Source organism: Zonotrichia leucophrys, chromosome 26, assembly GCF_028769735.1.
Source record: "Zonotrichia leucophrys gambelii isolate GWCS_2022_RI chromosome 26, RI_Zleu_2.0, whole genome shotgun sequence".
In the NCBI taxonomy this organism is placed as follows: Eukaryota; Metazoa; Chordata; class Aves; order Passeriformes; family Passerellidae; genus Zonotrichia; species Zonotrichia leucophrys.
In genome coordinates, this window is record NC_088195.1 from 1,736,764 (window position 1) to 1,762,710 (window position 25,947).

At 58.8% G+C, this 25,947-nt stretch overlaps 1 protein-coding gene across 4 annotated transcripts in view; it reads left to right on the plus strand.

The window, feature by feature from the left end:
• The first annotated feature begins 3,453 nt into the window (after positions 1–3,453).
• The window catches only part of GRM4 (glutamate metabotropic receptor 4), a 34,716-nt gene continuing 12,222 nt past the window's right edge, over positions 3,454–25,947 (plus strand). The window contains exons 1-6 of one of the 4 annotated variants that reach the window (XM_064733127.1): positions 3,454–3,600; positions 9,517–10,293; positions 16,218–16,434; positions 22,569–22,704; positions 24,738–24,892; positions 25,279–25,419. In XM_064733127.1, the coding sequence (XP_064589197.1) occupies positions 9,775–10,293; positions 16,218–16,434; positions 22,569–22,704; positions 24,738–24,892; positions 25,279–25,419 (1,168 nt within the window). In that variant the 5' untranslated portion in view covers positions 3,454–3,600; positions 9,517–9,774. Of the gene's footprint in view, positions 3,601–4,121; positions 4,545–5,410; positions 8,670–9,516; positions 10,294–16,217; positions 16,435–22,568; positions 22,705–24,737; positions 24,893–25,278; positions 25,420–25,947 lie in introns of those variants that run through there. The other 3 variants (XM_064733129.1, XM_064733126.1, XM_064733128.1) reach the window with 3 other exon arrangements.

Sequence of the window (25,947 nt, forward strand, 5' to 3'; positions counted from 1 at the left end):
GGCAGTGCTGCTCCCGAAAGATCCAGATCTATTACCCACCTTCATGTGCTGAGGCTGTGTGGGAGTCTCTTTCTTCAGGAAAGAAATCCAAGGCTGCTTTTTTTTTATTTTTTTTCCCTCCTTGGCCTATTATTGAGGTGTTTTTGGAGGGGCTGAGCTGAGTTATTCTGTTGGTTTTGTTTTGCGGTTTTGTTTGTCCCTTCGGTGGCTGCCCAGCTCAGGGTGAGCTGATGGCTTTTTTGCAAGCAGCTTGTGCAATTCCTGCTGGAAAACGTGGGGGCTGAGCTGGGGTCACCCCCCTCATTCCCTGCCAACTTCCACAGACACTTTTCCCATCCCTGTCCTCTTGCTACGGCTCGGCTCTGCCTGACGTCAGTGAAAATCTTCCCTTTGCTACAAAATCCCCGAGGAGCAGGACAAAACTGTCATCATCTTTCTTTCTTTTGCTCCTCAAATCCTTCCTCTGTGTTTTTCTTTTCTTCTGACCTCTCCTTTTATTTCTTCCTGTCCCACCAGCACTGCAGGACCTGTGTCCCTGTGCTGCTGCTCCTCCTGGCCACGTTTCTCCCTCAGACAATTGGGACACTGGAAAAGCATCCCCAGCCACCCCCCATCCCTTACCCTGCAAACTTATTTTTCTTTAAATACACACGAAAATAGCTCTTGCCGGGCCTCCTGCTTTTTAATTGTGTAGATATTACAGCTAATTACAGTTCTATTAATATTTCACTTTGAATTAAAGATTTATTTTCTGCACCCTTCTATCCAGGAGGGAATTCACACCCCAGGCAATTGCAGGCACTGGCAATGCGGGCCCCCAGATGAAAAGGGCTGGGTGTGATTCCTGAGCCTCCATCTCTTTGACAGGAGTGACCCACGAGGAGGAAGGAGGAGGTGGTGGCTCAGCCATAAATTATTCAGAGCCCTTTTGCAGAGCTGAGCCGGAATGTCCAGTCCATAAGATGCGGTTTCAAGTTTTCCTATATTAAAAAAAAAAAAAAAAAAAATCAAATTGCAAGCAGTTGTGTCTCCTGGATGGCGCTTGGTGGCCTCAGCAGTGGACACGGTGACCTTCCTGGCTGGCTGGGGGCCAGGGCAGCGAGAGGCTGGGGCTGAGAGCCCAGAGCTGTGCCTGCCTGGGGCAGCTGTGGGACGAGTGGGGTCAGGGCACCCAGAGCATCCTGCACGGAGCCTGGGAGTCCAGGGAGAGGCTGCTGGGGGCCCTGGAGGTGCTGGGGCAGCCTGGATGGACAGGAGAACAGAGCTGGAACAGGCTTGGCCCCAGCACTGCCCTCGGGATGAGGAACTCGCTCAGCTCCCCTGGCTCCGTGCCTGCAGAGCTGACATCGATCCTGGCGGATTTCTCCGTGTCCATTTGCTGATGGCATCGAACTCTCCTGGAGGATTTGGTCAGCTCTGACCCCGGCGCTGAGCAGGAGCCCTCGCAGAGACCTCTGTGGGGTTTGCTGAGCTGCTCTCGGGGTAACCCCACCCCTGCAATCACTGGGGTGTCTCCCATGCTCTCAGCCCCACGCCGTGGCCTTTCCTGTTGTGCCGGGGGAATCATGGGCCTCAGCTGGATTTCCAAATGTTAATTGGGCTCTGATGTTCCTGGTGGTGACACGAGGCTGTGCTGGTATTTTGGGTTCTGGCTGGCAGGGGCTGTGAGCAGGGGAGACGTGCAGGCCGTGAGGTTGGGAGAGGAGAAGAGAGGCACTGCCAGCTCAGCCGTGGTGGGAAGAGCACCCTGCAGTCCCTGGGATTCAGGGGGTTGAATCTTTGGGAGGGTTGGGTTATGATTTTCCACTGGAGCCAGGGCAGCGGTGTGGCACTCCTGAATGAGCCGGAGCAGCTCAGGTGGTGCCTTGGCCAAAATCCTCCACAATTTATCCCAAACACCTTGCCTCAGGGATTCTTTGGGACTGGGAAGGTCAGAGCAGGGTGGCCTGGAATCCTCATGACCCCAGGCTGTGAGCAGAGCACCCTTGTTTCTCCTTGAAGGCAAACACGTGTCTTAGAAATCCCCAGGAGCTGAGGGCTTCACCCGATTTGGAGCAGGGGCTTTGACCTTAGGGTGCCTCTAAAAGCTACTTTTGGCAAGGGATTTGTGCCTGGCTTATCCTGTGGTGTCTGGAGTCCCCTCAGCCCTGGCCTGGGCCAGGCAGGGGGTCCTGTCCTCCCAGGGGCTTGGTCTTTGTGTCCCCTCCCCACTGAGCACAGTGCAGATTTCCTTTGGGTTCAGCTTCTGGCATCAGCGCTGCCGTGGCTGGGGATGCTCACACAGGGGGTCGTGGGGCTGTGCCCCCTCCTCTGTCCCACTAAAGCAGAGTAACAGCAAACACCACTCTTGCTCCTGCTGTAAACAAAACCACTGCAACAGCCTGCTGGCTCTGCAGCTCTGAGCACCTGGATCCACGGGAATGTTCCAGTGGCAGGAGGGTGGCTGGGCAGCTTTTCAGGAGCTGCATCTCCCTGGGGAGGCCAGGGCTCTTTCAAATCCCAGCACTGACACTGGGCAATTCCCAGTGCTTCGGCAAAACGGGCTCCTCCCCACCCTCCTAACCAGGATTTGGGTGAAAAGGAGCCTTTTCCGAGGGGAACCAGCCCGCCTGGGCGCTGGCTGACCCTCGCCAGGGCTGCGATTTCGCAGAGCAGCACAAGTCACCCCTCGGGGAAGATGGGGCTGGAATTGTGCGTTTGTGGTCCGTGCTCGGTTCTTTGGTGCTGGGAGAGGGCAGAGCCCCCTCCCCACAGCCAGACCCCGCGGGTGGGTCCCGCAGGAGGGGCTGGGAGCTCCGGGAGCCCCGCGTGCCCGCCGGTGAGCGCCGGGGTGTGCCCTAATTGCTCCGGTGACCGAGCAATCACCGCCGTGTCATTACCGTGATGGATCGCAGCAGTTAATGTGTCAATGGCCATTACCGGGGGCTTGTGTTTTCGCTGGATTAATGAATCGACACCGCACGCCGGGCTCCTCGGGGCCGCGGGGCCAAGCGGGGGGGACAGACGGGGAAAGCGGGCGGGGGGTTGGCAGCGTTTGATGGGAGGGAGAAGAGAAGGGCAAAGCTTGGGGTGACAGCATCCTCCCTGTCGCTGCTTGCGGGAGCTGCTCCCACCTGGAGAAGGGAACTGGAGGATGGCTGTCGCTGCAGGGAGCAGGAGACCCTCAGCATCCTGGTGGGGAGACCCCTCCCCCAGGAGCCGGGGGTCCGCCAGGGCGGGGGTCCCCGCGCTGCGCTAGTGCTTTAAGAGGCTGGCAAAGCCGGCGGCGGGCTTCCCAGCTCCTCTTCATGCAAAACTTCCCCGGCCCCGGCTCTCCTCCTCCTCCCCCTTTTCCCCCTCCTCCTCCCCCTTCTCCACCTCTTCCTCCTCCTCCTCCTCCTCCTCGCCGCGGCTGCGGTGCGCGGAGCGCGGCGGGTCCCGCCCGGCTGCGGCTCGCTCGGCTCCCGGGCCGGGCCGGGGCTGGGGGGGCCGGGGCCGCCCCCGCCGCACGCCGCAGGGCCCCCCCGGGCTGCCCGCGCCCCCGGGCCGGGGGCGGATCGCGGCACCGGGCACCGGGCGGAGACGGGGCCGGCGGCGCCGCCAACTTGGCACTGCCCGCGGGTAAGTGCGGGCGGCGCGGGGGGCGCATCCCGGTGTCCCCGCACCTTCCCCCGCGGCTGGAGTGCCCCCCGCTCCCCCTCCCCGCAGCCTCGCCGCTGCCCCCCTCCACAACGCTCTGGAGAATTTTCCGCCTTTCCTTCTATTTTTGGGCTGGGGGGGCTGCGACAGCGGGGGCTGCAGCCCGGAACCCCCAGCGCTCCCCCCGCTCCCACTCATCGCGTTATTCATCGCTGGGCACTGCGGAGCGCTGCCCCCTCCTCGCCCCGCTGCTCCCCCCCGCCAGGGGCACGGAGGGCACCCCCTGCCCCGGTCCCCAACCTGCCACCTTTGTCCCCAGAGGCGCCCACTGCCCGGCGAGGGCTCCGGGAGGGGAGCCGGGGGGCTGGTCCGGCCGGAGGGGGCTGGCAGGGGTCGGGGCAGGAGCAGCGGGCAGGGCGGGTGGCCGTGACCGGGGGCTGCCCTCGCCTCGCCGCAGCGGGCAGCGCCCGCAGAGCCGCCGCAGGGCAGGGCAGGGGGGACGGCAGAGCGGCGAGGGGCTGAGGGCGCTTCCCCTGTCGGCTCCGAGGGGCTGTGGGGGTACGACCCTTCCTCGGCGCCGGAGCGACCCCTCGGAGCCCCCCTTGGTCGGGCAGAGCCCCGCTCCGGCACGGGGCCGGTTCCTCTCCCGAGCGTTCTCCCGCTCCTTGGCGCTCTCCGGGCGAGCGGATCTGAGGCGTCGGGAGCCGCTGGGGAAGTTGGCAACCGTGAGAAAAAAGCGGAGAACTCTCCCACTGCGTGCCCGGGTGCAGCCCCGCCAGCCCTCCTCCTCCTCCACCACCTCCTCCTCCTCCCCTCGGTGTGATGAGTTTTGCCGTGCTTTGCCAGCCGGGTGATTTTCCGTGGGCTGCTCCGGCGCTGGGGGATGCCCGCTGCCTTCGGCGGCGGCTGCGACGGAGAGGCTGCGGGTGAGTCACCGCCTTTGCCATCGCCATCGCGCTGCAGGTGACCTGTGGCTCGGGGCTCGGCGGGGGTGGCACCAGGCAGGGCTGGCGGTCACCGCAGGAACCCACGGGCAGTGGCCGTGTGCCCCGGGCAGGGCTCGGAGAGGGGCGGAGGGATGGAAGGATGGAAGAGAAGGAGCAGAGCTGATCTGTTGAATGCAGCGAGGAGCTCGGGAAAACACCACGAGAACTGCCAAAAGAAAAAGCTCGTTTCCTTCCCCGCGTTTGTGCCCTGTAAGCGGCGTTTATCTGCATCAGTCAGCTGGGGATGCTCTGGGGATGTGCCGGGCTAGGCTGTGAGGGGAGAGCTGGGACAAGACCCTTTCCCCGGTGACCTGCCACCTCTGTGCTGGGGGGCTCGGTCCGATGGGATGTGCAGAGATCCCTCCTGATTGTGGCCAGCCTGGCCGGGCTGGAGGGACAGTGCTCATAGTGGGGGTGGTCCCTCTGTGATGGCAGAGGGTCCCCATGGGCAGTGGTGGCTCCAGCTGCAGGCAAAGCCCTTCTGAGGATGCCATCAGGCACTGGCTTAGGGGTGCTGAGCTGCACCCCGGGGTGTCAGAGCAGCATCCAGGGGATTTTCCCATGGGATTCCAAGCTTGAGTGGAGCCGTGGCCTGGCCCCACATGCCAGGGGCCGGCATCGCCCTGCGGAGCAGCCGAACGGCTCCCCGAAAAAGAGCATCACGTGCTTCAACTTTGGCATCAGGCAGGAGGAGGATGGATTTGTCAGCTCAGCCACCCCCTTCCAGCTCTTCCCAGAAAGGCAACGGCTTGAAGAAGTGGCAGGTCCTAATTATAACATACGTGAACCCGTGCCCGCCGCCCTCCCCGGCTTCGTGCCCGCTGCGGGCACCGGCTCTTCCTCCCGGGCACTGCATCTCACGGAGGCTTTTCCTCCCTGCAGTTCCCTGGATGGCCCTGCACAGAGCCCGGCTGAGGATGGGGGTCTCTGGAGTCACCGCCGGGGGGGTGTGGGCAGGGGCTGGCACTGCCAGACCGCAGTGTCGGGGCGTGGGTGTGATGGGGAGCGGGGACACCGCGCGCTGCCGCGGGCACTGCCGGGCACTCAGGCCGCGCTCTCGCTCAGAGCCAGCGCCGTCCCAAATTGCAGATGGCGATAAAAAATTAATTGCGGGATTCTGCTGCACGTGGCAGGAGCGGGGACCAGCGGCGGCTCCTTCCCTCCCTCCCTCCTTCCCTGCCAGCCGCTGGAGCTCTGCACTGGCTGCCCGCGGACACCTCGCGCTCCTGCCCGCAAGGTGAGCTGTGAGCTGCTGCTGCTCTCTCTCCGCTTGCTCCGGGGCTGGATCCTGCTCGCCTTCCCCCCCTGCCGCGCCATCCCATCCTTCAAAGTGAGGGATTAGCCCTGACCTGCTTGGCAGCGGGAGGGAGGCGGAAGGAGAGGGCTTGCTGCAGTTAAGGACGTGTATAAATATGGGGTGATGAATGTTCCCTGGGTCTCGTCTGCGCCCTGTGGCAGCACTTTGGGTTGGACTTCAGCATCCTTCAGGAGATGCTCCGGGGCACTGAGGTGGGTGGTCATACCCAGCTTTTCCCCACCACGGGGCTCTGAGCTGGGTGCTGGCAGGACCTGGTTGCAGAGAGGACGAGTTGGCACTTTGATGATCTCAGGCTTGTGCGAGCATTGTGCTATCGGTTCATGCATCGATTGAGGGGTTGCTGGGGCAGGGGCTGTGTTTTGGAGCTCACTGGGGGATTTGGATGGCACAATCTGGGGTCTCTGCTCTCTGCTGCCTGCTGAGCCGTGGCCTTGCTTCTCCGAGCGGACTCCGGGGTACTGGACCTGAATACTTAAGGTTTTGCCTGTCGGGAGAGAACTTAACCTGGCATCCCCTCCCTCTGTCCACGTCTCAATTCTGCTCTACTTCATGGAGCTTTTGCAATTAAAAAGACCAGGAGCCAAGCAAAGTACCCTGTAGCTGCTTGCAAGCGGGAAGAGTGAGTGTACACTAATTGGGATATTGTGCTGCCTGCTGGCTGGCCCTGCTTGCTGGAGGAAGAGCAGGTGGGGAAAGAAATAGCCTTGATTTTCAAAAAGATGCTGTGGAGCTGGTAGGAACCAGCGTGGCTTAAGCTGGCACAGCCCTCCCAGTGCCAGGGCTGGGCTGGAATCTCTGGTGCTGGTGGAGCTGGGCTCGTTGGCAGCTGGGGATGGGTGCAGGTGAGTGCTGGGTGCTCTTGGCCGATTATTGCTGCATCTCCTGGGCTGTGACCAGCTCAGCTGCTGCTGGGTTTAACGAGCCCCAGAAAATGCTCTGGCTTTGAGCTGGGAGATGATGGATCCTGCTGCAGGCAGAGCTCTGGGGAGTGGGGTCTGTCCCGAGTGTGTCCCCCACAGTCCAGCCCGGGCAGTGCTGCAGGGATGTGCAGGAGGAGCTGTGTGAAGGAGCCACAGAGGGGATGCCTGGGGTGGCTGGTTGCTCCTCCAGGCACTGGAGAGGGTTTTGCAGCAGGAGATCTCTGTGATGTGGGGGAATTTTTAATCGGAGTTTGATTTAATGGAATCACAGAATGGTTCGGGCTGGAAGGGACCTTAACGCTCACCCAGTTCCAGCCCTTGAAATGGGCACGGACACTTTCCACTAGACCAGGTCGCCCAAGAGGGGCTGGCCTGCCCAGCTGAGCCCTCTCCTGTTCCTTGCAGGGCCCTCGGTGGCTGACGGTGCCGGTGGCCCGGTGGCCACCACTAGAGGGGAGCAGGATGCCACCGTGCTGCCCGGCCCGTGTCCGGGGCGCCGGGACCCGCAGGGCTCTGCCTGTCCTGGGGCAGCAGCACCGGCTCCCTCTGCCCTGGCACTGCCCAGCCCACCCTGGCTCGGGCAGGGGATGACCCACACCCGGGAGATCTCGGTTTGCTTGGTGCTTGTGCCACCTCCCAGGCCGGGCTGCGGCACAGCTGGGATGAGGGCGATGGGAGGGCTCTGTCCTCACTGATGCTGTGCTGGTGGAAGTAGGAGAAAGCAGAATTTCTCCTTCCTTCAGGCTGGGGTAAGCACCATGGTGAGTGGTGATCCCACCCTGTTGTTGCCACCCTCGTGGTGCCCCTGTGGAGCCGTGCAGGTGGAACAGGAGGGTGGCTGTGGCCCCTTGCAGCCCAGTGTGTGTGGGTAAGGATGTTCCCTGCTCCGTGAGCACCTGCTGTGGGCAGGTGTCTTCCTCCAGATGTGCACCTCCCTCCAGATGTGCCCCTGGTGGAGCAGCTGCTTTGGGGAGGCTCAGGCATGGTGGAACCAAGGTCTGGGCTGTGTGGGAGCAGTGAGCTGTGTGTGGCTGAGGAGCTGCTGGGGACAGGTGGGGGGGACAGGGGTGCTCATCTGTCACCCCTTGGAGCAGGGGCTCATCGGGTAACTCCGGCTCCATCTCCCCCGTGAGGGATCCGAACCAGCTCCCTCCTCCTCTCCCCATTATTTGTGCTTTCTTCTTGCCTGCCGTGATATTTTTACCTTCAGTTCGTTCAGATTATATGATCAAAGGAGCCACAAAGGGGAGAGAACAGAGAGGGAAAACGCTTAAAAGAAGAAAGGGAAAGGCAGTGGGCTCTGGGGGCACTGCCAGCTCTGCGGGAGCTGCCGTGGGCTCTGAGGGTTTTCCTGGGAGCAGCTCCATGGTGTGAGCATCCCACCTTTGATGGGCAGAAGTGTTGCAGCTCCAGGGATGAGGGTGGGAGAGCTGACCTGCTTTTGCCTGGTGCGGGGCTCTGTGGTGTCTGAGCATCCCTTCATCTCCCCATCCTCCTCCTCAGCACGGGCAGAGCCTGACCCGCTCCCAGACCGTGCAGGAGCCTCATTCCCCTGCTCTGTGCCCACTGGTGATGCGTGGTGTGGTCCTTGCAGGGGAACAGAACCATGCAGAGGTCTGATCCCTGTCCCTGATCCCCATCCGAGCTGGGCTCTCCCGGCAGGCTGGGGCGGGGGTTTTGCTGCAGCATTCCCAACCTCCTGCCTTTGGAAGCACGGAGCCGGGCACCGGGTAATTCTGGTTCCTTAAAAGCCCCGGCTGTCAGAATCGCTTTGGAGATGGGCCTTCAAGCAGCTGCGGCGGGCGGGGAGGTGCATAATTTATGGAGGTGAGTTGAAGCCTGGGTCCTCCTGGCTGGGATGGCTGCGGAACAACGGGAGCACCTTGGGGCTGGTGAGACTCTGTCCAGCTTGGGTGCCGGCTCTGGGCTTGAGCTGAGATTAATTTAAGCTGTTTCCTTGGTCTCGCTGTTGCTGCTCGTCCTGCCTGGGGAATGCATTTGCCTGCTCGGCTCCTCGCTGCTTTTGGTGCCTGCATTAATCATGCGCTGCCCTCAGCATCCATCAGCGGCTGCTGGGAGACGACGGCGGGGATGGGCATGAGGGCGAGCCTGCCTCGAGGGGAAACTGAGGCAGGGGCTGTGCTGCTGGGACAGGGACAGCTCAGGTACTGTCGATATCTGCTGCTGGAAGCCGTCGATAACGGAAGCAGCTGCTGGTGCAGGAATCAGTGCCCTGAAGGGAGAGCGGCAGGAGCGCGGGGCTTTGGGTTGTGACTCGGATCTGGAACGCTCGGTTTCGGCACAGCCTGGCTCTAGCTGAGGATGCAGACCTCAGTCTGTGGGCTCCGGACAAGTGGAAGGTGACTGAAACACCAGCTGGGAAAAGTAGGGGTGTTTTAGGATAGTCAGGGAGCAGGGCTGGGGGTGTGTGTGGGGTTTGCTGCACTCTGAGCGCTTTCCTTGGACACCCTCTCAGTTCCCTTAAGAAGGGACAGGGCCCCCTCTGAGCTGGTCACTGACCTGTGCTGCTCTGTGGGGCAATGTCCCCGAGGCCCCAAATCTATTTTTTGCAATAATCCCCAGTGCTTATTTCCTCTGATGAAAGCCTGGAACAGCCAATGTCCTTTTCCTGCTCCTGCCTAATTTTCTCTCCCCTTTTCCCCATCCCTCCAAGGTCTCCGGAGGAAGGACCCGAAGCTTTGCGTGGGCTCGTGGCTCTGCTGCTGCCTCTCCTTTCCGGTGTAGCCATGCAGACCCCAGCACCCTCCTGCATCCCGGCCTCCCGCTGCTCCCCCGGGGCCGGCAGCAGCGTGGGGCGCCGCTGACGGAGCGGGAGCGGGATCCCTCCGGAGCCATGCCGCCCGCCCAGCCCAGCCCGGCCCCCTGAGCGCCGCCTTCCCGGCCCGAGCTCTGCCCCAGCACGGCCTTGGCGATGAGCGGGGGTCACTTTTGCATGGAGCGTTTGTCCTTCTGCCTCCTCCTGAGTGCCTGGAGCTGGGGGTGGGCGCCCGGCGGTGCTGCCAAGCCCAAAGGCCAGGGCTACCCGCACATGAACTCCATCCGCATCGACGGCGACATCACGCTCGGGGGGCTCTTCCCCGTGCACGGCCGGGGCGCCGAGGGCAAAGCCTGCGGGGAGCTGAAGAAGGAGAAGGGCATCCATCGCCTGGAGGCCATGCTCTTCGCCCTGGACCGCATCAACAACGACCCCGACCTGCTGCCCAACATCACGCTGGGCGCGCGCATCCTGGACACGTGCTCGCGGGACACGCACGCCCTGGAGCAGTCGCTGACCTTCGTGCAGGCCCTCATTGAGAAGGACAGCACCGAGGTGCGCTGTGTCAGCGGGGGACCCCCCATCATCACCAAGCCCGAGCGGGTGGTGGGCGTCATCGGCGCCTCGGGCAGCTCCGTGTCCATCATGGTGGCCAACATCCTGCGGCTCTTCAAGGTAGGGCTCGGCCAGGTGAAGGGAAGCCCTCGGCAAAACCCCCGCGGGTGCTTTGGCAGCGTTTCTCCACGTGTGCCTCTTTCTCCACAGCTGGGGGGAGGCAGAGCTGGCGCTGTTAAAATGCTTCTCCTGCCTCCCCCGGGTCCCTGGGGATCCCTTCCTCCATCCCTCTCCGGTGACGACACTCGGAGCAGGAGGATTTTTGTCTCATCTCCCCCGGTTTTGTGGCGCTGGTGCTCCCGCTCTGTGGTGGGGGCTGGATGGGAGGTGGGCTGAGGGTGGGTGTGGAGCTGGTTCTGGGGGATGCTCCTTTGGGGGTGTGGGTTATACCCCAAAATGTAAATCCCACCTGAGCCAGAGGGCTGGAGGCAGTGATGGCCGATGGCAAGGGGCAGCTGGGGCTGCTCTGCTCCAGTGCAAGGGGACATCAACCAGGCTGGGGACATTTGTCCTCTGCCACCAGCCCCAGAGGTGCTCAGGCTGTGGTGGGATGAGTAGGGCTCTTCCTCTTGCTCTGTGCCAGCTGCAGGAATGCTGAGGAGTTGTTAATTCCTTTCCCCCTTGCTGTACATTCATTTATCCACAACCACGTCCCTGGGCTGCAGAGTGCGTGAACAAGGGTCCCTCTGCAGAAATGAGGGAGAAATGTAAATATTCTGCACCTCCAGTGGCAATGGGGGCCCCATCCCATCTTGGCCTTCTCCCAGCACCTTTAAACTCCTCTGTTCTGCAGGATTGGTGCTGTTTCCCCCTGTCTTTCCCCTCCTCTTCCTCTGCCAGCCCAGCGTGCTGAGAGCTGGGTCCCCTCCTGGGAGGGCTGGGAGCTGTTAAGTGAGGACGGAAGAACCAGATCGCTGATGGAGTTTGATTTTTCTGGGTCCCTTTTTTTAAAAACGTGTTAATGTTCCAGGCGACGAGTGAGAGGGCTATTCAATAATTAAAATAATATAAATTAGAGGGAGTGGGAGGAACTTAAAAGCTATTTGCCAAGACAAAAAAGATTGAATACTTGTTCTGGAGAGGAGGAGGGAGGCTGGAAGTGGGGAAGGAGGTAGGAGAGTGACAGTCAGAATAGTCGGGGGCAATTGAAGTCTTTCTAGGTTCTTTTGTTTTTTTCCCTCAACCTTCTCCTCCAGTTTTGGTCCTTGGGCAAAGAGGTGTGACCTGTTCAGAAGGATGTCACTGATCTCAGGTGCAGCCCTGCCCCAGCTGAGCAGCCAGGCACTGGTGCTGCTGCTGGTGCATCCTGAGCACTCAGAACTTTAATCCAGAGCTGATCCCAGCTCAGTGGGGCAGGGAAGAAATGCAAATGGGAGGATAACCAGGTAGAGGATGGCAAATTCAAAATCCCTTGGGAGAGGAGAATAAGGAAAATCTCAGCCCTTCCTAGACAGCAGGGAATCCTCGTGGAGGGGTTGGTGCCCTCCTCAGTGGTCCCAGCACAGGGACACCATTCCCATGGGATTGGGGTCATGTCTGGGCACAGCCATTCCTGCAGCAGGCAGGGGCTGGGGGTTTGGGGGTTCTGGAGGCTCTTCCCCCCACCACGACCCGAGTGCTGCTGCTGCTCTTTGTTATTCAAACACTGCTTTTATGGCAGGGACATGCTTAAAATGAGAATAAGGCGACTTCCATTTCACGCCGCAGCTGACCTTTAAGCACGGGTGACTCTGCTCCGAGGTTCAGCAAAGCACTGACTGCCTCGGGCACAGGCAGCTGCCTCTGGGGCATGGCACTTGCTGGAGCTCTGCTCCCGCTTGGCCCTGTGTTGCTGTGTCCCTCCCGTCCCTCTCGGTGCTCCCCCAGGATGGGGACATTGACAGAAAGTGCTGGGAGCTGGCACAGAGGGACCCTCCCTGCGGGGTGTTCCAAATGCCCTCTGAGTGCTCTGGTTTCTGGAGAGCTCAGGTGGTTCTTGGGGAAAGCTTCAGCTCATCTGGGAAGGCTCTAGCACATCTGGAAGGGCCCCAGGATATCCAGCAAGCAGCATAGAGTGAATCAGAGTCTACCAAGGTGAGGAGCCCAATCAAGTCCAGCACAGCAGCCCTCCCAGTTTCCCCCTTCTCTCCTGTGGCCATGAGCACTCTGCAGGTGCTGTTCCTGTCTCAGAATGATGCTCTCCCTGCTGTTGTCCCATCCCACACTCCCTCCTGTGCACCTCTCCCTGCTCCATCCCCTGCACAGCCCTCCCTGCTAGGCTGGCCTTGCTCCTCCCTGCCAGGGCTTTTGTCGCTCCTGCACTACATAAATAAATAACGGGTCCTTCGTTAGCTGCCGCCTCCTAATTAAAGCTGTACATCAGTGGAACAACTTGCAGATGCGGCATCCTCTGTCCAAGCTGGTTTCATCACTCCTCGTCGCTTTGCCTGCAGAAAATCCTCTCCCTAAATCCGTGCTCTGGGCTCTGTGTGATAGCATCTCCCTGGCGTCACTGCCGGAGTGCTCTGGCACCTTCCAGCTCCTTCCCACCCCTTGCTGCTGCCTCTCCAGCCCCAGCTCTACCCACTGGCTGCTGAACCACCACAGCAGGGATGGTGTCAAGGAATCCAGCCCCTTCTCCTCCAAATGGGATCCCCTAAAAGGGATCTGAGGCGCGTTTTCCCTCCCCATCCAGAAAGAGCTGTGACAAGCTGGAGCGCGAGCGCTCAGCGTGGGGTGAGCAGCCAGAGGATGGCTTTGACACGTGCCAGGCACTTTGAGGCGGCTGTTTCCTCTCCGTGGCAGCAAGTGCAGGCGCTCTCTGCAGCGCAGGGCTGTTGTACAACATGAATAATTCACCTGAGGACGGCGCTGCCCGCGCTGCAGCCGGGCACTCAGCACCCGCAGCCCCGCGAGGCTGCGCTGCCTGGGCTGCCAGGTGCAGAGCTGGGTCAGGCCCTGGCTCTGAGCCCCTCCTGGCAGTGCTGAGCCCCCTGGCAGTGCTGAGCCCCCTGGCTCGTGGCAGGGTGCCCCGAGGCTGTGGGGCAGTGGGGTGGATGGATTCAGGGCATCCCCACTTAGCAGGTAAATAACGTTCACCGAGCGGGAAGGGGGACACTCCAATTAATCACCCGCCGCTGCCACTTCATTTCCTTGCTCTTCACTGAGCTTATTGAAACAAATCGCAGCTGCCTGGCTCCCCTGGGCTGCCCCCAGCCCTGAGGGGTCCCTGGGCACAGCTTGTTGAGGAGGAGTGGGACAGGTGGTGGCAGGGATCAGGGACAGCATCCTCCTGCGCCTGCTGTGCTGCCTGGAGTTTTAGCTCTGCCTTTTCCCTTTTCCTCTCCCTCTGCCTGCATCCTGGGCCTGACCCTGTGCCCAGGGAAGGGGCAGCAGGATGGGGCTGCAGCTCCTTCCATCCCAGCACTGAGTTCCGAGCAGCCCCTCCCTGCCCCAGCCCCTGCGGTGCTTTACGCTCTCCCTAATTAAAAGCTGCCATCCAAATGGCTCGATGATGGAAATTCTAATTAAATCAATTCCATCTTGTCGGCGAAGCAGGGCTTTGCATAAGATATGCATGAAATTAATAATTATGGGGAGGGAATTAGCTGCTCCTGACCCTGTATCTGGCATGGGGGGGTTGGTGCAGGAGCCCCTGCTTGTGGGGCGCTCCTGACCAGTGTGCTCAGCTCTGGCTCTGCAGTGGTTTTTGGTTGGTTTTTGGTTGGTTTTTGGTTGGTTTTTGGTTGGTTTTTGGTTGGTTTTTGGTTCTTCCTGCCTGCTCAGGCTGATGTTGGCATCAATGGTTTACGCCTGAGCTGGGATGTGCTGAAATCACCACCTTTGCCTAATTCTTCCCAACCTGGGAGGATTCTGTCTTTTCCTGGTAGAGGAAACACCACAGCATCTCCTGAGCGCCATTAATGATGGTGATAACGGAGGGCACCAAATGCAGCTTTCCCAGTGCATTTGAGCTCAGTCACACCAGTCCATTGACCCTGGAGGAGCAGGATGACATCTCCAGCCCCAGCTCCCACCATCCCAAGGGATGCTTCTCCAGTCTCAGGGTGCTTTGGGTGATGATTTTTGACTCAAAACAAGAGAAGGAAGGAGGTTTGCCCCCTGCCCTGGGATCGCTCCCTACTCTTGGTGGGACAAGGAACTCTTGGGATGCAGGAGAGCTGGTCCTACTAATTTCCTCGACCTGGTCCTACTAATTTCCTCCACACAGGAATGTTTGTCCCAGGCTGGAGATGAGCCAGACAAGGGACCACCAGTGCAGCAAATTTGCAGTTGAGAGATGTTTCCAGCTCCCTCTTCCACTGCATCCTTCTTTCTAAGAACCTTGAATTCCCTGCCTGCATTTTTCTTTTATGTACCTAAAAGGACTTTTGTCTTTTATCTGAGAAAATAGCTGGTGCCAGGAGTTGGGCTATCAAAAAGGCAGAGGGGGGAAAAGGCAGAAGAAATCTATGAAATGGCCATTTGGGAACTGGTATTTTATTTTCACTTTCATCCAAGGCAGAGGAGCGAGGGGAAAAAGCCCTTTCCTTTTGTTTATTAAAATACAGCTTCCACTCCATAGCCTGTGGATCAACAGGTATATTCTGGGCTTTGCTTTCCAGCTGAGGCTGGAGCAGGATGGGCAGGCCAGGGGTTAATCCAGGCTGTTGGATCTTGGGTGGGATGGCAGTGGCGTGGGGAATAGCTGGGACCTCTCCATCTCCAGGAGCTGGGACCTCTCCATCTCCTTCCACAGTGCTCTGTGGAAGAGGTGAAACCAAAACACTTGGCAGGTGAAAAATCCTTGGGAAAGGAGCCTCTGGAAGGGCAGGGGTGCATCCCTGCCCCCAAATCACCTTTGATGTGGGCACTGCCTCCATCCCGAGCCCACGTCCCTCCTGCGGGCTGGGCAGGGAAGGGAAGGGGTTGTGCTGGGAGCAGCCCCCCTGCTCCCCCCGGGATGAGCCATTGCCAGGCGAGCTCCTCACCTGCTGAGCAGAATTTTAATGGAGGCTCATGCACCGGCTCCAGCCAGAGATCCCCAATGAGCAGATCAGAGCCCCTCGGAACGGAGCACAAAGCAGATTGTCACGGGGAGTAATCCTATTTGTGCCTTGATAAAGATTCCTTCCTCTCCCTCTCCCACTCCTGCTTCATCTCTCCCTTTTTTTCATCTCCTGTTTTGCAGGCAGGTAGAAGGGTGGCTGCTCCTTTCCAGGGGCCTTTTAGCATTCAGGTGGAGTCGTGGGTTTATAACACCAGATTCGCATTTAATAGAGAGAGGCAGGAGTGGGAGAGGGGAAATCACAGAGAAACAAAGGAGAAACTGGGAGATGCAGGACTGGAGGGGAATGGAGTGGGGCCAGGAGGGTTGGGACACCCAGCCCTGGTGCACACCTCATCCCTGGGCTGCAGCTCCCAGCTGGGCTCCCAGTGAGGTGGCTGGGGCTTATTACACCAGCTCGGATTCCAGCAGCTGGTGGGGAGAACCTGGGCTTGATAATTTAATAAGCCTTTTCCATCTTTAAGATAAATGAGGATGTGTGGTGCGTTTTGGAAATGGAAAGTGCTGTGTAAGTGTTAAACATCGCCTGATCCCACGGTGCTAAATCATTCCAGTGTGCTGGGAGAGGTGCAGTGGCTCTGGTTAATTAAAGGGGCTTATTTAGGGCTGGCAGGGGCAGGATGGGTTGGATATGTCCCTTCTGGGGAAGAAGCCAAAGGGAGACCCTGGCAGTGCTGGCCAGGGCAGAATTATGGTTTTTTTCTTTGGTCTCTCCTGCACTGGATTCTCCAGAAACCCTTTTGGGGTCCTGCTGGATGTTCCTGAGCTGCAGGTGTTCCCCAAGCCCCTGGAGCACCTGATGGTGGCACATACCCACCTACCCCATGCTCATCCTCAGTTCTCTGCTCCAGAGCAAGGCTTTGGGACCGTGGGCACGGCTGTGGGGTGGAGATCATCACCTCCCTGCCCTGATTCTGTGCCTTTCCCTCCATCCCAGATCCCTCAGATCAGCTACGCCTCCACGGCGCCGGACCTGAGCGACAACAGCCGCTACGACTTCTTCTCGCGCGTCGTCCCCTCGGACACCTACCAGGCCCAGGCCATGGTGGACATCGTCAAAGCCCTCAAGTGGAATTACGTCTCCACCTTGGCCTCCGAGGGCAGCTACGGTGAAAGCGGGGTGGAGGCCTTCATCCAGAAGTCCAGGGAGGATGGTGAGTGGATCTCTCCCGGGATGGGAGCAGATGAGACAGGAGGAGGAAAGGATGGGACTGGCTGGGCTCCTTGGGCTGAGCTGGGAAGGATGCTGTGCTTTGGGGGATGGCCCTGGAGCAATGTGGGTTCTGGGGCTGCCCAAACAAGGATCCAGGTTTTCCAGCAAGGCTTGGGACCAGCAATCCTGGGCTGCCTCCAGCCCTGCAGGCTGCTTTGGGGAAGCATCTCGAGATCCCACTCTTTGCTCCCCAGCTCTGCCAAGCTGGTCTCACCCCTCCCTCTGTGCCTGAGCCACTGCGCTGGGCGCCTTCCAGAAGACAAGGTTTTTACAAATACTCCCAGGTTTTAACAGAAAATCAAGTTGGCACCAGCACGAGCTGCGCCCAATTTTAGTGGAATTATCCCCCAGGGCAGGTGCTTTAATTTGTCTATGGGCTTTGGACAGGCAGAAAGTCCGTGCTCAGCAAAACTCTTTGGGAGGATTTGTCTGGAGGCAGAAAGCGTTTTGCTGACGGGAGCTCTGGGATGCTTAGGGGGGATTAGCAGCCTTGGGAGCAGCGCAGGAGCTTGTGGGGAGCTGAACACCAACCCCAGGATGGGTGAGGAGCCCTGGGAATCGCTGCTGTGGGTGCTGCTACCACAAACCAGAGGTGCCCAGGGACCCCACGGAGGGGCTGGCGCAGCACTGGGGTCCCTCCTGGCTCTGGCATCACCTCAGCCCCCCAGCACGGGGTGGGATGGGAGCTAAAGGGTGTTTTTTGAGACAGTTAAACCCCTGCAGGGCGCAGGCTGCTGCTTATTACAGGCTTAAGTGTGTCTGAATGGCACATTAGGTTCTGGCAAAGTCAGTGGGACACCGGCCTATCCAGAGCCAGTCAAACTGCGTTATGGCCTTATAAATGGATAAAGGGAATAAAAACTTGGAGGTGACGAGCTCCTAATCAAAGCCCTATAAATAGGAGCAGCGTTAATTCCGTCTGTCGCGCGCGCGCCCTGGCACCGGAGCCGGCTGTGCTTTTAGCATGCAGAGGAACCCATCTGGGGATCCAGCCCGGGAGCTGCTCTTCAGGATTCTCACTTGAGAAGTGGAATATTTTTCATGGGGCTGTGGCTTCTCGAGGAGCAGCGCGTGGGGATGCTCTGGAGCGGTGGCTGCAGGGGATGCGTGGGGCTGCAGGTGCAAAGGGGCTGTGCTGGCAGGTTTGGGGAGGGGCTGGGGATGCTCTGCTGCCCCATCCATGGCTGCAGCCCCCCCCCAGGGGATCTGTGGGACAGCTGAGGGTCTGCACAGATTCAAACCCATGCTTCTCCTCCACTAAGCACCAGCAAGGAGTGGTGGTTGTGACTGGTGGTCCTGCTGCGGCGTGAGCTCCTCTCCTTTGAGGTACCTGTGGTTACCACGAGCTCCTCTAGCCAGATGTTAACGATCTGACAGCGTAATTGCAGAGTAAAGGAGCGCACAGGGAGCCAGAGCAGCCACGTGTTAATCCGGGGCTGCTGCAGTCCTGTAATTTGGGTATCCACATAACCTGGCGATTATGTGCATTAGTGATAATTTAGTTATCAAAAAGCAGATTTCCACGGTGCCTGCAGTGTGAGGGCAGCCCGTGTGGTGCCAGCGGTGATGCTGCAGCCCTGACACGCTGCAGGAATGTGAAGATTTGTGGGAGCTGTCTGTGGGGCTCTGGGTGGGCTCTGAGCTGCTCCCTGGAACATCTCCCTTGGGAGTGAGTGTGGGGTGTCAGCCACGCTGCTTTGCCCATGGAAATAGAGCCACAGCCATGAATAATGGTGAGGCTGGACCAAAACTGTGCTTTTTCTTTTTTTTTCTGCTTTATTTTATGTATTTAACCCCCCCAAGCCATGCCATCTGTGGTGGCAATGCCAGGCTGGAGGAAGAGCAGGCTCTGCCCACTTCACCTCTCTGTCTCCCCCTGTGCAAAGGGCTCTGCTGGCACCAGACCCTTTACACAAGCACAGATCCATTGGGAGGGGGGTGAAGGATCTCTGGGATATTCCTGGCTCTCAGTTCCATTTCTCCAGCAGCCTAAAGGACCCTGTGATTTGTCACAGCTCCCAGGGGCCTGTCAGAGGGACGGACAGGGCTGCCAGCTGAGCGAGGATCTGGCCTGTGCCAGGCTCTGTCAAGTGCTGGAGATTCCCGTGGGGGTGTTTATGCCAGGGGAACAACCCCAGCCCTGTTCCCAGCCCTCCACACTGGCTGTGCCCAGGGGTCCTTCACCCACTGGGCTCAGGGTGAGCAGCTCCCGCTCTCCTCCCCACAGCGCTCTGCTTCATTTCTCATGCCGAGCCCGAGCCTTCAGAGTCGGGTTTTATTTCCATCAGGCAATAATGCTCATTGCTGTCGTTAGCAGCTCGCACTCAAGCTGTTTGCTTTCTGATGCATTATCAACTTGACCTTCAGTTTCAATTTTTAGCAGAGCCTCGCGTTGAAGCTTCGCAGCGCGGTGGAAAGCGGTTCTGCTTGAGGCACAAAGCGACCTCCGACAGCGATGCGGGGAGGAAACTCGCCCTGGAGATGGGTTATTCTTGCAGCTGGGGCTGGCCCTGGGCTACCACAACACACTGACCTGGGTGGCTGTTACATCTTTATTCATTTATCTTTTTATCTTTATCCGTGTTTGCGGTCGCTCTGGTGATGATGCTGTTGGCCCCTGGTGGTTGCTGGTGGCTGTGCTGGTGGCTGGAGAGTCCTTATTCACCAGAGCACTGCTTTTTGGGTTTTTAGCATTGCAGAGATGTTCAGTCTGCAAAGGATGTGTTTTCTTCAGCCATTTTAAAGTGTTTTGAGCGCATTCTGCTCCCAGTATCCATCCTACTCCCCCAGAGCATCCTGCACTGGCAGTGGCTGTCAGCTGGATGGCAGGGCCAGCATTGGGGTGTCCCTGGTGTCCTCAGCTCCAGCCCCTCTGTCCAGCATTTCCCCACGCCCCTGACCTGTGGCATCACTTTGGTGCTCAGACCCACACAGGACCCTCTGGCTCTGCGTTGTTGAGGTCTCTGCTGTCTCCAAGCCCTTGGAGATGAGGGCTGGGATGGATGCCTGTGTAATGGAGCTGACCTGTGCCACACCTTGGGTCTGGGAAGAGGGGAATATTCCCAGCCCAACTCCTTAGTCACGTCCCTGGATCAATTTTGCTGCCATTTCCCCCCCTCTATTGTTTCATCCTTCACTAAGTTTTCTATATTTCTAGTGAGGAGCCTGATGTACATTTGTGATGCGTTTGCTCATCCCCATGTGACATCCCTGGCTGTCTCTCTCTGGTTCCAGCCGGGCTCATTACTCGCGGTGGCTGCACCAGGAGGTCGCCCCCAAAAAGCCACTCCCAAATCTTGAGGCAGGAGCTTTGAGCTCAGCATTTCGGTCTGCAGCAGAGGGCCCTGATGGCTTCTTCTGTGATCCTTTGCTTCCTGGAGGCTTTGAAGTGACACAGACAATGAGTCCTGGGGCAGGGGAGCAGTGAACCGCTCCCAGTGAATCGGAATTTCATGGGAAGGCTGGAGTTAGGAGGGAGCTGGGAGTGGGAATGCCATCACTGCTGGGCTGATCCCTCCCTGGGGTGCCCAGGACTGCCCAGGGCGGGGGGAACATCCAACATCCACATCTGCACGGCTGAGCCAGTCCCTGCTTTAGCCCCTGAGCCAGGTCCCTGCTTGCTGCAAGCTTGGCAGGCTCTGCTGGCAGAGCCCCCTGAGCCAGGAGCTAATTAAGCACCGGCAATCAAGAGGAGAAGCCGGAGTGGCTGCGCTCCCACCGAGCTTTAATGGTGGAGATTAAACCCTGACCCGTGTTTGACAACAGGCGTTCCCAGGAGAGTCCCTGCGGCCCCGGGGGAGGACTGGGGGGATTGAGGATGGCACAGGCAGCTGGGAAGGGGAGGTTTGGAAGTGGCCTCAGGCCGGGTTTTCCAGGCTGTTTTTTGCCCCGTGTCCTGTGGCACCAGTGATGAAACTCACGGGATCTCACCTGAGCATCCTGCGACTGCCTGACGCCAAACTGCCTCCAGCAGCTGCCTGTGGGGTGTTCCCCCCATCCCCAATATTCCTGCTCCTCTTTGGTCCTTTCCCAAGCTGGGGGAGGAGGAGAGGGGTCCCCATGCCTCTCCTGCTGCCTTCGCCCAGCATCGCCCCTTGTCCCAAGTGAGGGAGAATGCTGTGCCACCCTGCTGGAGAAGGGAGAGTGATCACCTCCTCGCCATTGCTGCCACTCCTCACTTAGATTTCTGGCTTTAGAGGAGCGTTTTGACTAAATGGATTTTTGTGCAAAGACAGTGGGAGCATCACTGGGCAAATCCCCTTCCCAAACCACGCAGCCACTGCCCCCCTGACACCCTGGACTTCTTGCTGTTGGTGATTACATTTTCATTAATTAAGGAGATGAAAACATTGTCAGCATCTGCTGTGGGAAGCAGGGGCTCTCTGGCCCTGCAGGCTGTCACCTGGAGGAGCTGTGTTCCTCGTTAGTTTGATTTAACGAAGCAGCCGAGTAACATCACGGTCATTTCTGAACTGCCATCGATTTAACCTCTTGTTTATTTATGGTTCCATCTCCTCTGCCACGTGTGCAGGGAGATGTTCCCTAGCACAAGAGGCTGGTGGCACTCAGGTGTGCGCCTGTGCCAGTCCCCAGCTGCCACTCCTGCGTGCACGCTCCTGCCTGGCCGTGCCAGGGCTTTTGGAAGGCTCTCGGTGTTTGCAAACTGCTGCTTTTGTTGGATTTTCTCCACTGATTGCCATGGAAACTGTAATTAAGCTGCCTGGTGGCCCCTGGCAGTGTGCTGTGACACCCTGGCCTGGCTGGGGGCTCTGTGGTGGCCAGGGTGAGTGTCCCCAGGCTGGGACGTTCCTGTCCTGCTGGCGCTGCCGGCTGCTGCCCGCCTCGCCTGGCTGATCTGTCTGTTTATCCAACTCCCTCCTCTCCATCCATCTGGCTCCCCATATGGGAAACAAGCAGCAAATTGGCCCAATTTCTTACCACAGGAAAACAAACCCCCAGAAAACCCCTGGAAAGCCCCAGCCAGGTGAGGGATGCTGTGCCCCTACCCTGCAGCTCTCCCTGCCTGCTCAGCACCCAGCATGTCGCCCTTCTCTTGGGTTTTGGCTGAAAGGGGCCAAATTTTCCCCGTTTTCCTGCAGCCCCAGGAGGCAGTGAAGTCCTCTGGAGCCTGTCCCCACCCTGTCCTGTCCTGCTCCTCTCCAGGGCCCTGCTCTGGGAGTCTCTCCCAGCCACAGTGGTAATTATGCTGACCTTTGCTTGAGCTGCGATCTGTTAGTGGCAGGAGGCATCAGCCGTGTCATTTACTATGCAAATTGAGCCCATCAATTACATCCAGAAGGTCCCACAATGTTTAATTCTCTCTCCCATCTCTCTCTTTATTGGCATCTGCAGAAATGCAGGAGCAGGAGGGCTCTGGCTTTTAGGAGCTGGAGGTTGGGAGCCCAGCTGTGAAGTGTGGGGGCTCTTCCAATTGTCTCTTTTAAATTTAATTACCTGCTTTTGGATTGGGCTCCTTGGAAAGCTGGTCTGGAACTTGGCCAGTGCCACAGGGATGGAACAAACCCTTCTGCAGGGCCTGGCTGCTCAGTGGTGAAGGGCTTGTCTGCTCTTCCAATGGGGTGGTTTTGCCAGGGTTTGACCATTCTGTGTGCAGAACCCTTTGCAAACCCTGGGCTGGGGAGGGACTGGTGCTTGGAAATGGCTGGAAAATCCTCATTGAGCTGCTGGGATGGACTGTGTGTCTGTCCTGGGGACATCTGGAGTGTGATGTGGTGGTGGCTGAAGGTGACAGATACCAGAGGAGCAGGTGGGAGGCAGAGAGGAGCTGTAGAGATACAGGGTGGGAGGGAATGTGGTGCAGAAGGGCTGAGCTGGGGGAAGAGGAGGGGTGAAGGCAGTGACCTGTGAGAGGAGGGCTCAGGGCAGGGCTGGGGGACATGTCCCAGAGGGCTGGGTGGTGCCCAGGAGGTGGTGAAGTGCTCAGCCCCTCAGTGGGAGCGCTGGAGAGCCCCAGCTCGGCCTGCTGGGCTGAGGAGCCCTGGATGGTGAGAGGGGCCATCCCCAGGGGACAGGGACTCGTGGCATGCCTCAGTGCCAGGGCTCTCTCTGCCACAGGCGGGGTCTGCGTGGCCCAGTCCGTGAAGATCCCGAGGGAGCCCAAGCCGGGGGAGTTTGACAAGATCATCCGCCGGCTCCTGGAGACCTCGCACGCCCGCGCCGTCATCATCTTCGCCAACGAGGACGACATCAGGTGTGCAGGGGCTCTGGGCAGGGATGCGCTGGGATGGACTGGGATGTGCCTGCAGTGGGGACAGGATGCACTGGGGTGTGCCTGCAGTGGGACAGGATGCACTGGGATGTGTCTGCAGTGGGACAGGATGCACTGGGATGGACTGGGATGTGTCTGCAGTGGGACAGGATGCACTGGGATGGACTGGGATGTGCCTGCAGTGGGGACAGGATGCACTGGGATGGACTGGGATGTGCCTGCAGTGGGACAGGATGGACTGGGATGTGTCTGCAGTTGCAGTGGGGACAGGATGCACTGTGTGGTGTAGCTGGGAATGTCTGCAGTAGGGACCCACTCACACCTGGCGAGTGGCTGCCATCCAACCACAGCCACACAGAGCCAGCAGAGGAAAATCCCTCTTCCCATCGGTTTTGGCAGCCCTGGATATCATGAGCTGCTGCTCACACCACGCAGGGGCTGCTCCCAGCTGGCCAGGGCAGGACCCAGGCACTGGTTCTGCTTTGCAGAGCAGCCCCAACCCCGGCGTGGCAGAGGAACAGACCTGGGGGACCTTTGAGGGACCTTTTGGGGACGTCCCCAGCACTCTGTGCCCAGCAGGGCCGGGGACGTGGCCGCACTCAGGGTGATGAGCTGCTCTGCAGGCGAAGCGGCGGCTGCAGCTCTGTTGTTTATGGAGGAGAATGATTCACATGGAGCTACCCCTGATTTCCTAAGTGTCTAATTTATTAATCAGCAAACATTATGTAAATGTGGGTAAACTGCAAGTTTAAATCAGTTTACATCAGATGTGCAAACTCTCCCAGTTTCTTTTTTCCTTCCTTAATAGAAATGTCTGTGGAGCTGACATCGGGTGGGGGTGAGAGGGAAAAGGGATTTACCTTGCAGGATAAATGGCAGGTCCTGTTATCAGGGCTCTGGAAACATCCAGATGGGATTGCAGCTCTGGGCAGGGGGTTCTGCAGCCTCCTTGAGCCCAGGAGTGGGGTTCTCCATGATCCTGACCCTGCATTGTGGAGCCTGGAAGACGGGAAGGACAGATTGGGAGGGTTCTAGTTGGAATTCTTGCCTGGATCAGTTTTCATGGGAATTTCTTGGGTTTGCCCTGCGGAGATCTGCTCTGCACAGGGAGCAGGGGCAGCTGGAAGTGCTGCTGTCACAGAGTGGGACAGGGGCTGTGGCTGTCCTGGGGATGGATGTGCCCAGAGCAGCCCAGGGTGAGCTCGGAGCAGCCTGCACAGCTCCCACTGCACGCCTGCCTCTTCCCATCTCTGCACTCTGCTGGATTTCTGTGGGCTTTTTTCCCTTATTACACGTTTCAAACACCATCTGGACTTGAAATGATCAGCTCCGACGTGGGGGCTGAGTCACAACCTGCCTTGGCTCTGCACGGGGAGATGGAGCTGCCCTGGGCCCTGCTCCCACATGGCTGGGGACCCACAGGAGCCCCCGAGGGGACAGCGAGCCCTGGGAGACAGAGCCCACAGGGTCAGATGCAGGAACAGCTCGGTTCCCATCCTCACAACGAGTTCCTGGCCTGGCTGGCACTGGAGGAGTGTCTGGCACCAGGAGGGATGCTCAGCAGGACCGATGGCATCTCTGCTCCCAGTTTAGCTCAGCAGAGCCCAGTTTAGCTCAGCAGAGCCCAGTTTAGCTCCATGCTGGGCACTGGCAGCACTGGCTGCCCCTCTCCCAGGTCTATCCATGCTGTAAGCATGTGCTCTCCATGCTGCTGCTTTCCCTGCCTGCTGCGGCATAACCTGATTCTTTTCCTTTTTTTTTTTTCGTTTCTTAATGTTGGGTAATTAAGGGGAAATTCAATTACCAGTCAGCAAATATGCAAATGAAGTGAGAGAAGCAGCCTGTGTGCCCGGGCTGGGAGGACAGAGGGTGTGGGAGCTGAGTGGCACTGCTGGATTTCGTGTGTCCATGTACACTGGGTTGTGCCTGGAGCAGGAGATGCCACCAGCACTGTGCCACTATCCTGGGCCCAGACAAGGAGTTGGTGGCCCAGCTTCTGCTGCTTCTCTCCACAGAAGGGTGCTGGAGGCGGCCAAGAGGGCGAACCAGACGGGGCACTTCATCTGGATGGGCTCAGACAGCTGGGGCTCCAAAATTGCCCCCGTCCTGCACCTGGAGGAGGTGGCCGAGGGCTCTGTCACCATCCTGCCCAAGAGGGTCTCAGTCAGAGGTGAGATTGCCCTCCTGAACTGCAGGTTTTGGCTATGAAACCACTGTGGACTTTAAAGACCTCCTGGTTTGCCCACCAGTCACCTCCTTATTTTCCACATGTTGTGTTTTCCCTGCTCTCCCTTTATCACCAACGTACCTAGAGAGGCATTTCTTGTTCCTCTCAGAGTCCCAGAAAGTCTCTGCTTTGCAGAGGATCTTCCCTGAGTGGACTTTCCACTTGCATCTCAGCACAAGTGACACTTTGGACACAACCCCACCACACTTTGATGTCTCCATTGCTCACATAAACTCCCTTCTCCTCTGCCTGGGGAATTTGGGAGTGTGTGATGCATCTCCCTGTCATCCCTGGCATTTATCCCCTCCATCCCCTTTCTCACCGGGCAGGTTTCGACCGCTACTTCTCCAGCAGGACCCTGGACAACAACCGCAGGAACATCTGGTTTGCCGAGTTCTGGGAGGAGAATTTCCACTGCAAGCTGAGCCGGCACGCGCTGAGGAAGGGCAGCAGCATCAAGAAATGCACCAGTGAGAGCTGGGGGGCTGCTCTGGGAGGCTGGGGGCTCACAGGGGGTGTGTGGTTCTGCTCGTGAGCATGGAGTTTTTCTGATCCTGGTGGGGATCCCCATTCCAGGTTCCTAACTGCTCCCTCAAGCCCCAGTGTGCATTTTGAGTCATTTCCAGCCAAAAGAGGCTTTGGGGACTGGTGCAGTAAACAAGGCAGCCGGGGATCTGTCTTGCTGACAGCGCTGCTGTCAGGTGATGGTTGGAGGCTCGGGGAGGTGACATGTTTACTGAGAGATGGGAGAGATTTACTGCCTGCCTGGCACCGCCTGAAGACAGATGACGGCGCCGTGGCTCGCGGGCTGCGATGTGGCAGGGCTTGGGGACATTGGCACGTCCTTTGTCCCCTTGGGAGGGATGTCTTGCAAGCCATCAGACAGAGGGACCTGGCTGTGCCTGCGAAGCTGGGTGGTGAAGGTTTCCTTTTCCCCCTGCTTTCACCACTGAGGATGAGTGAGTGGTGCTTCCACACCCCTGTCCTTGCAGGCATTC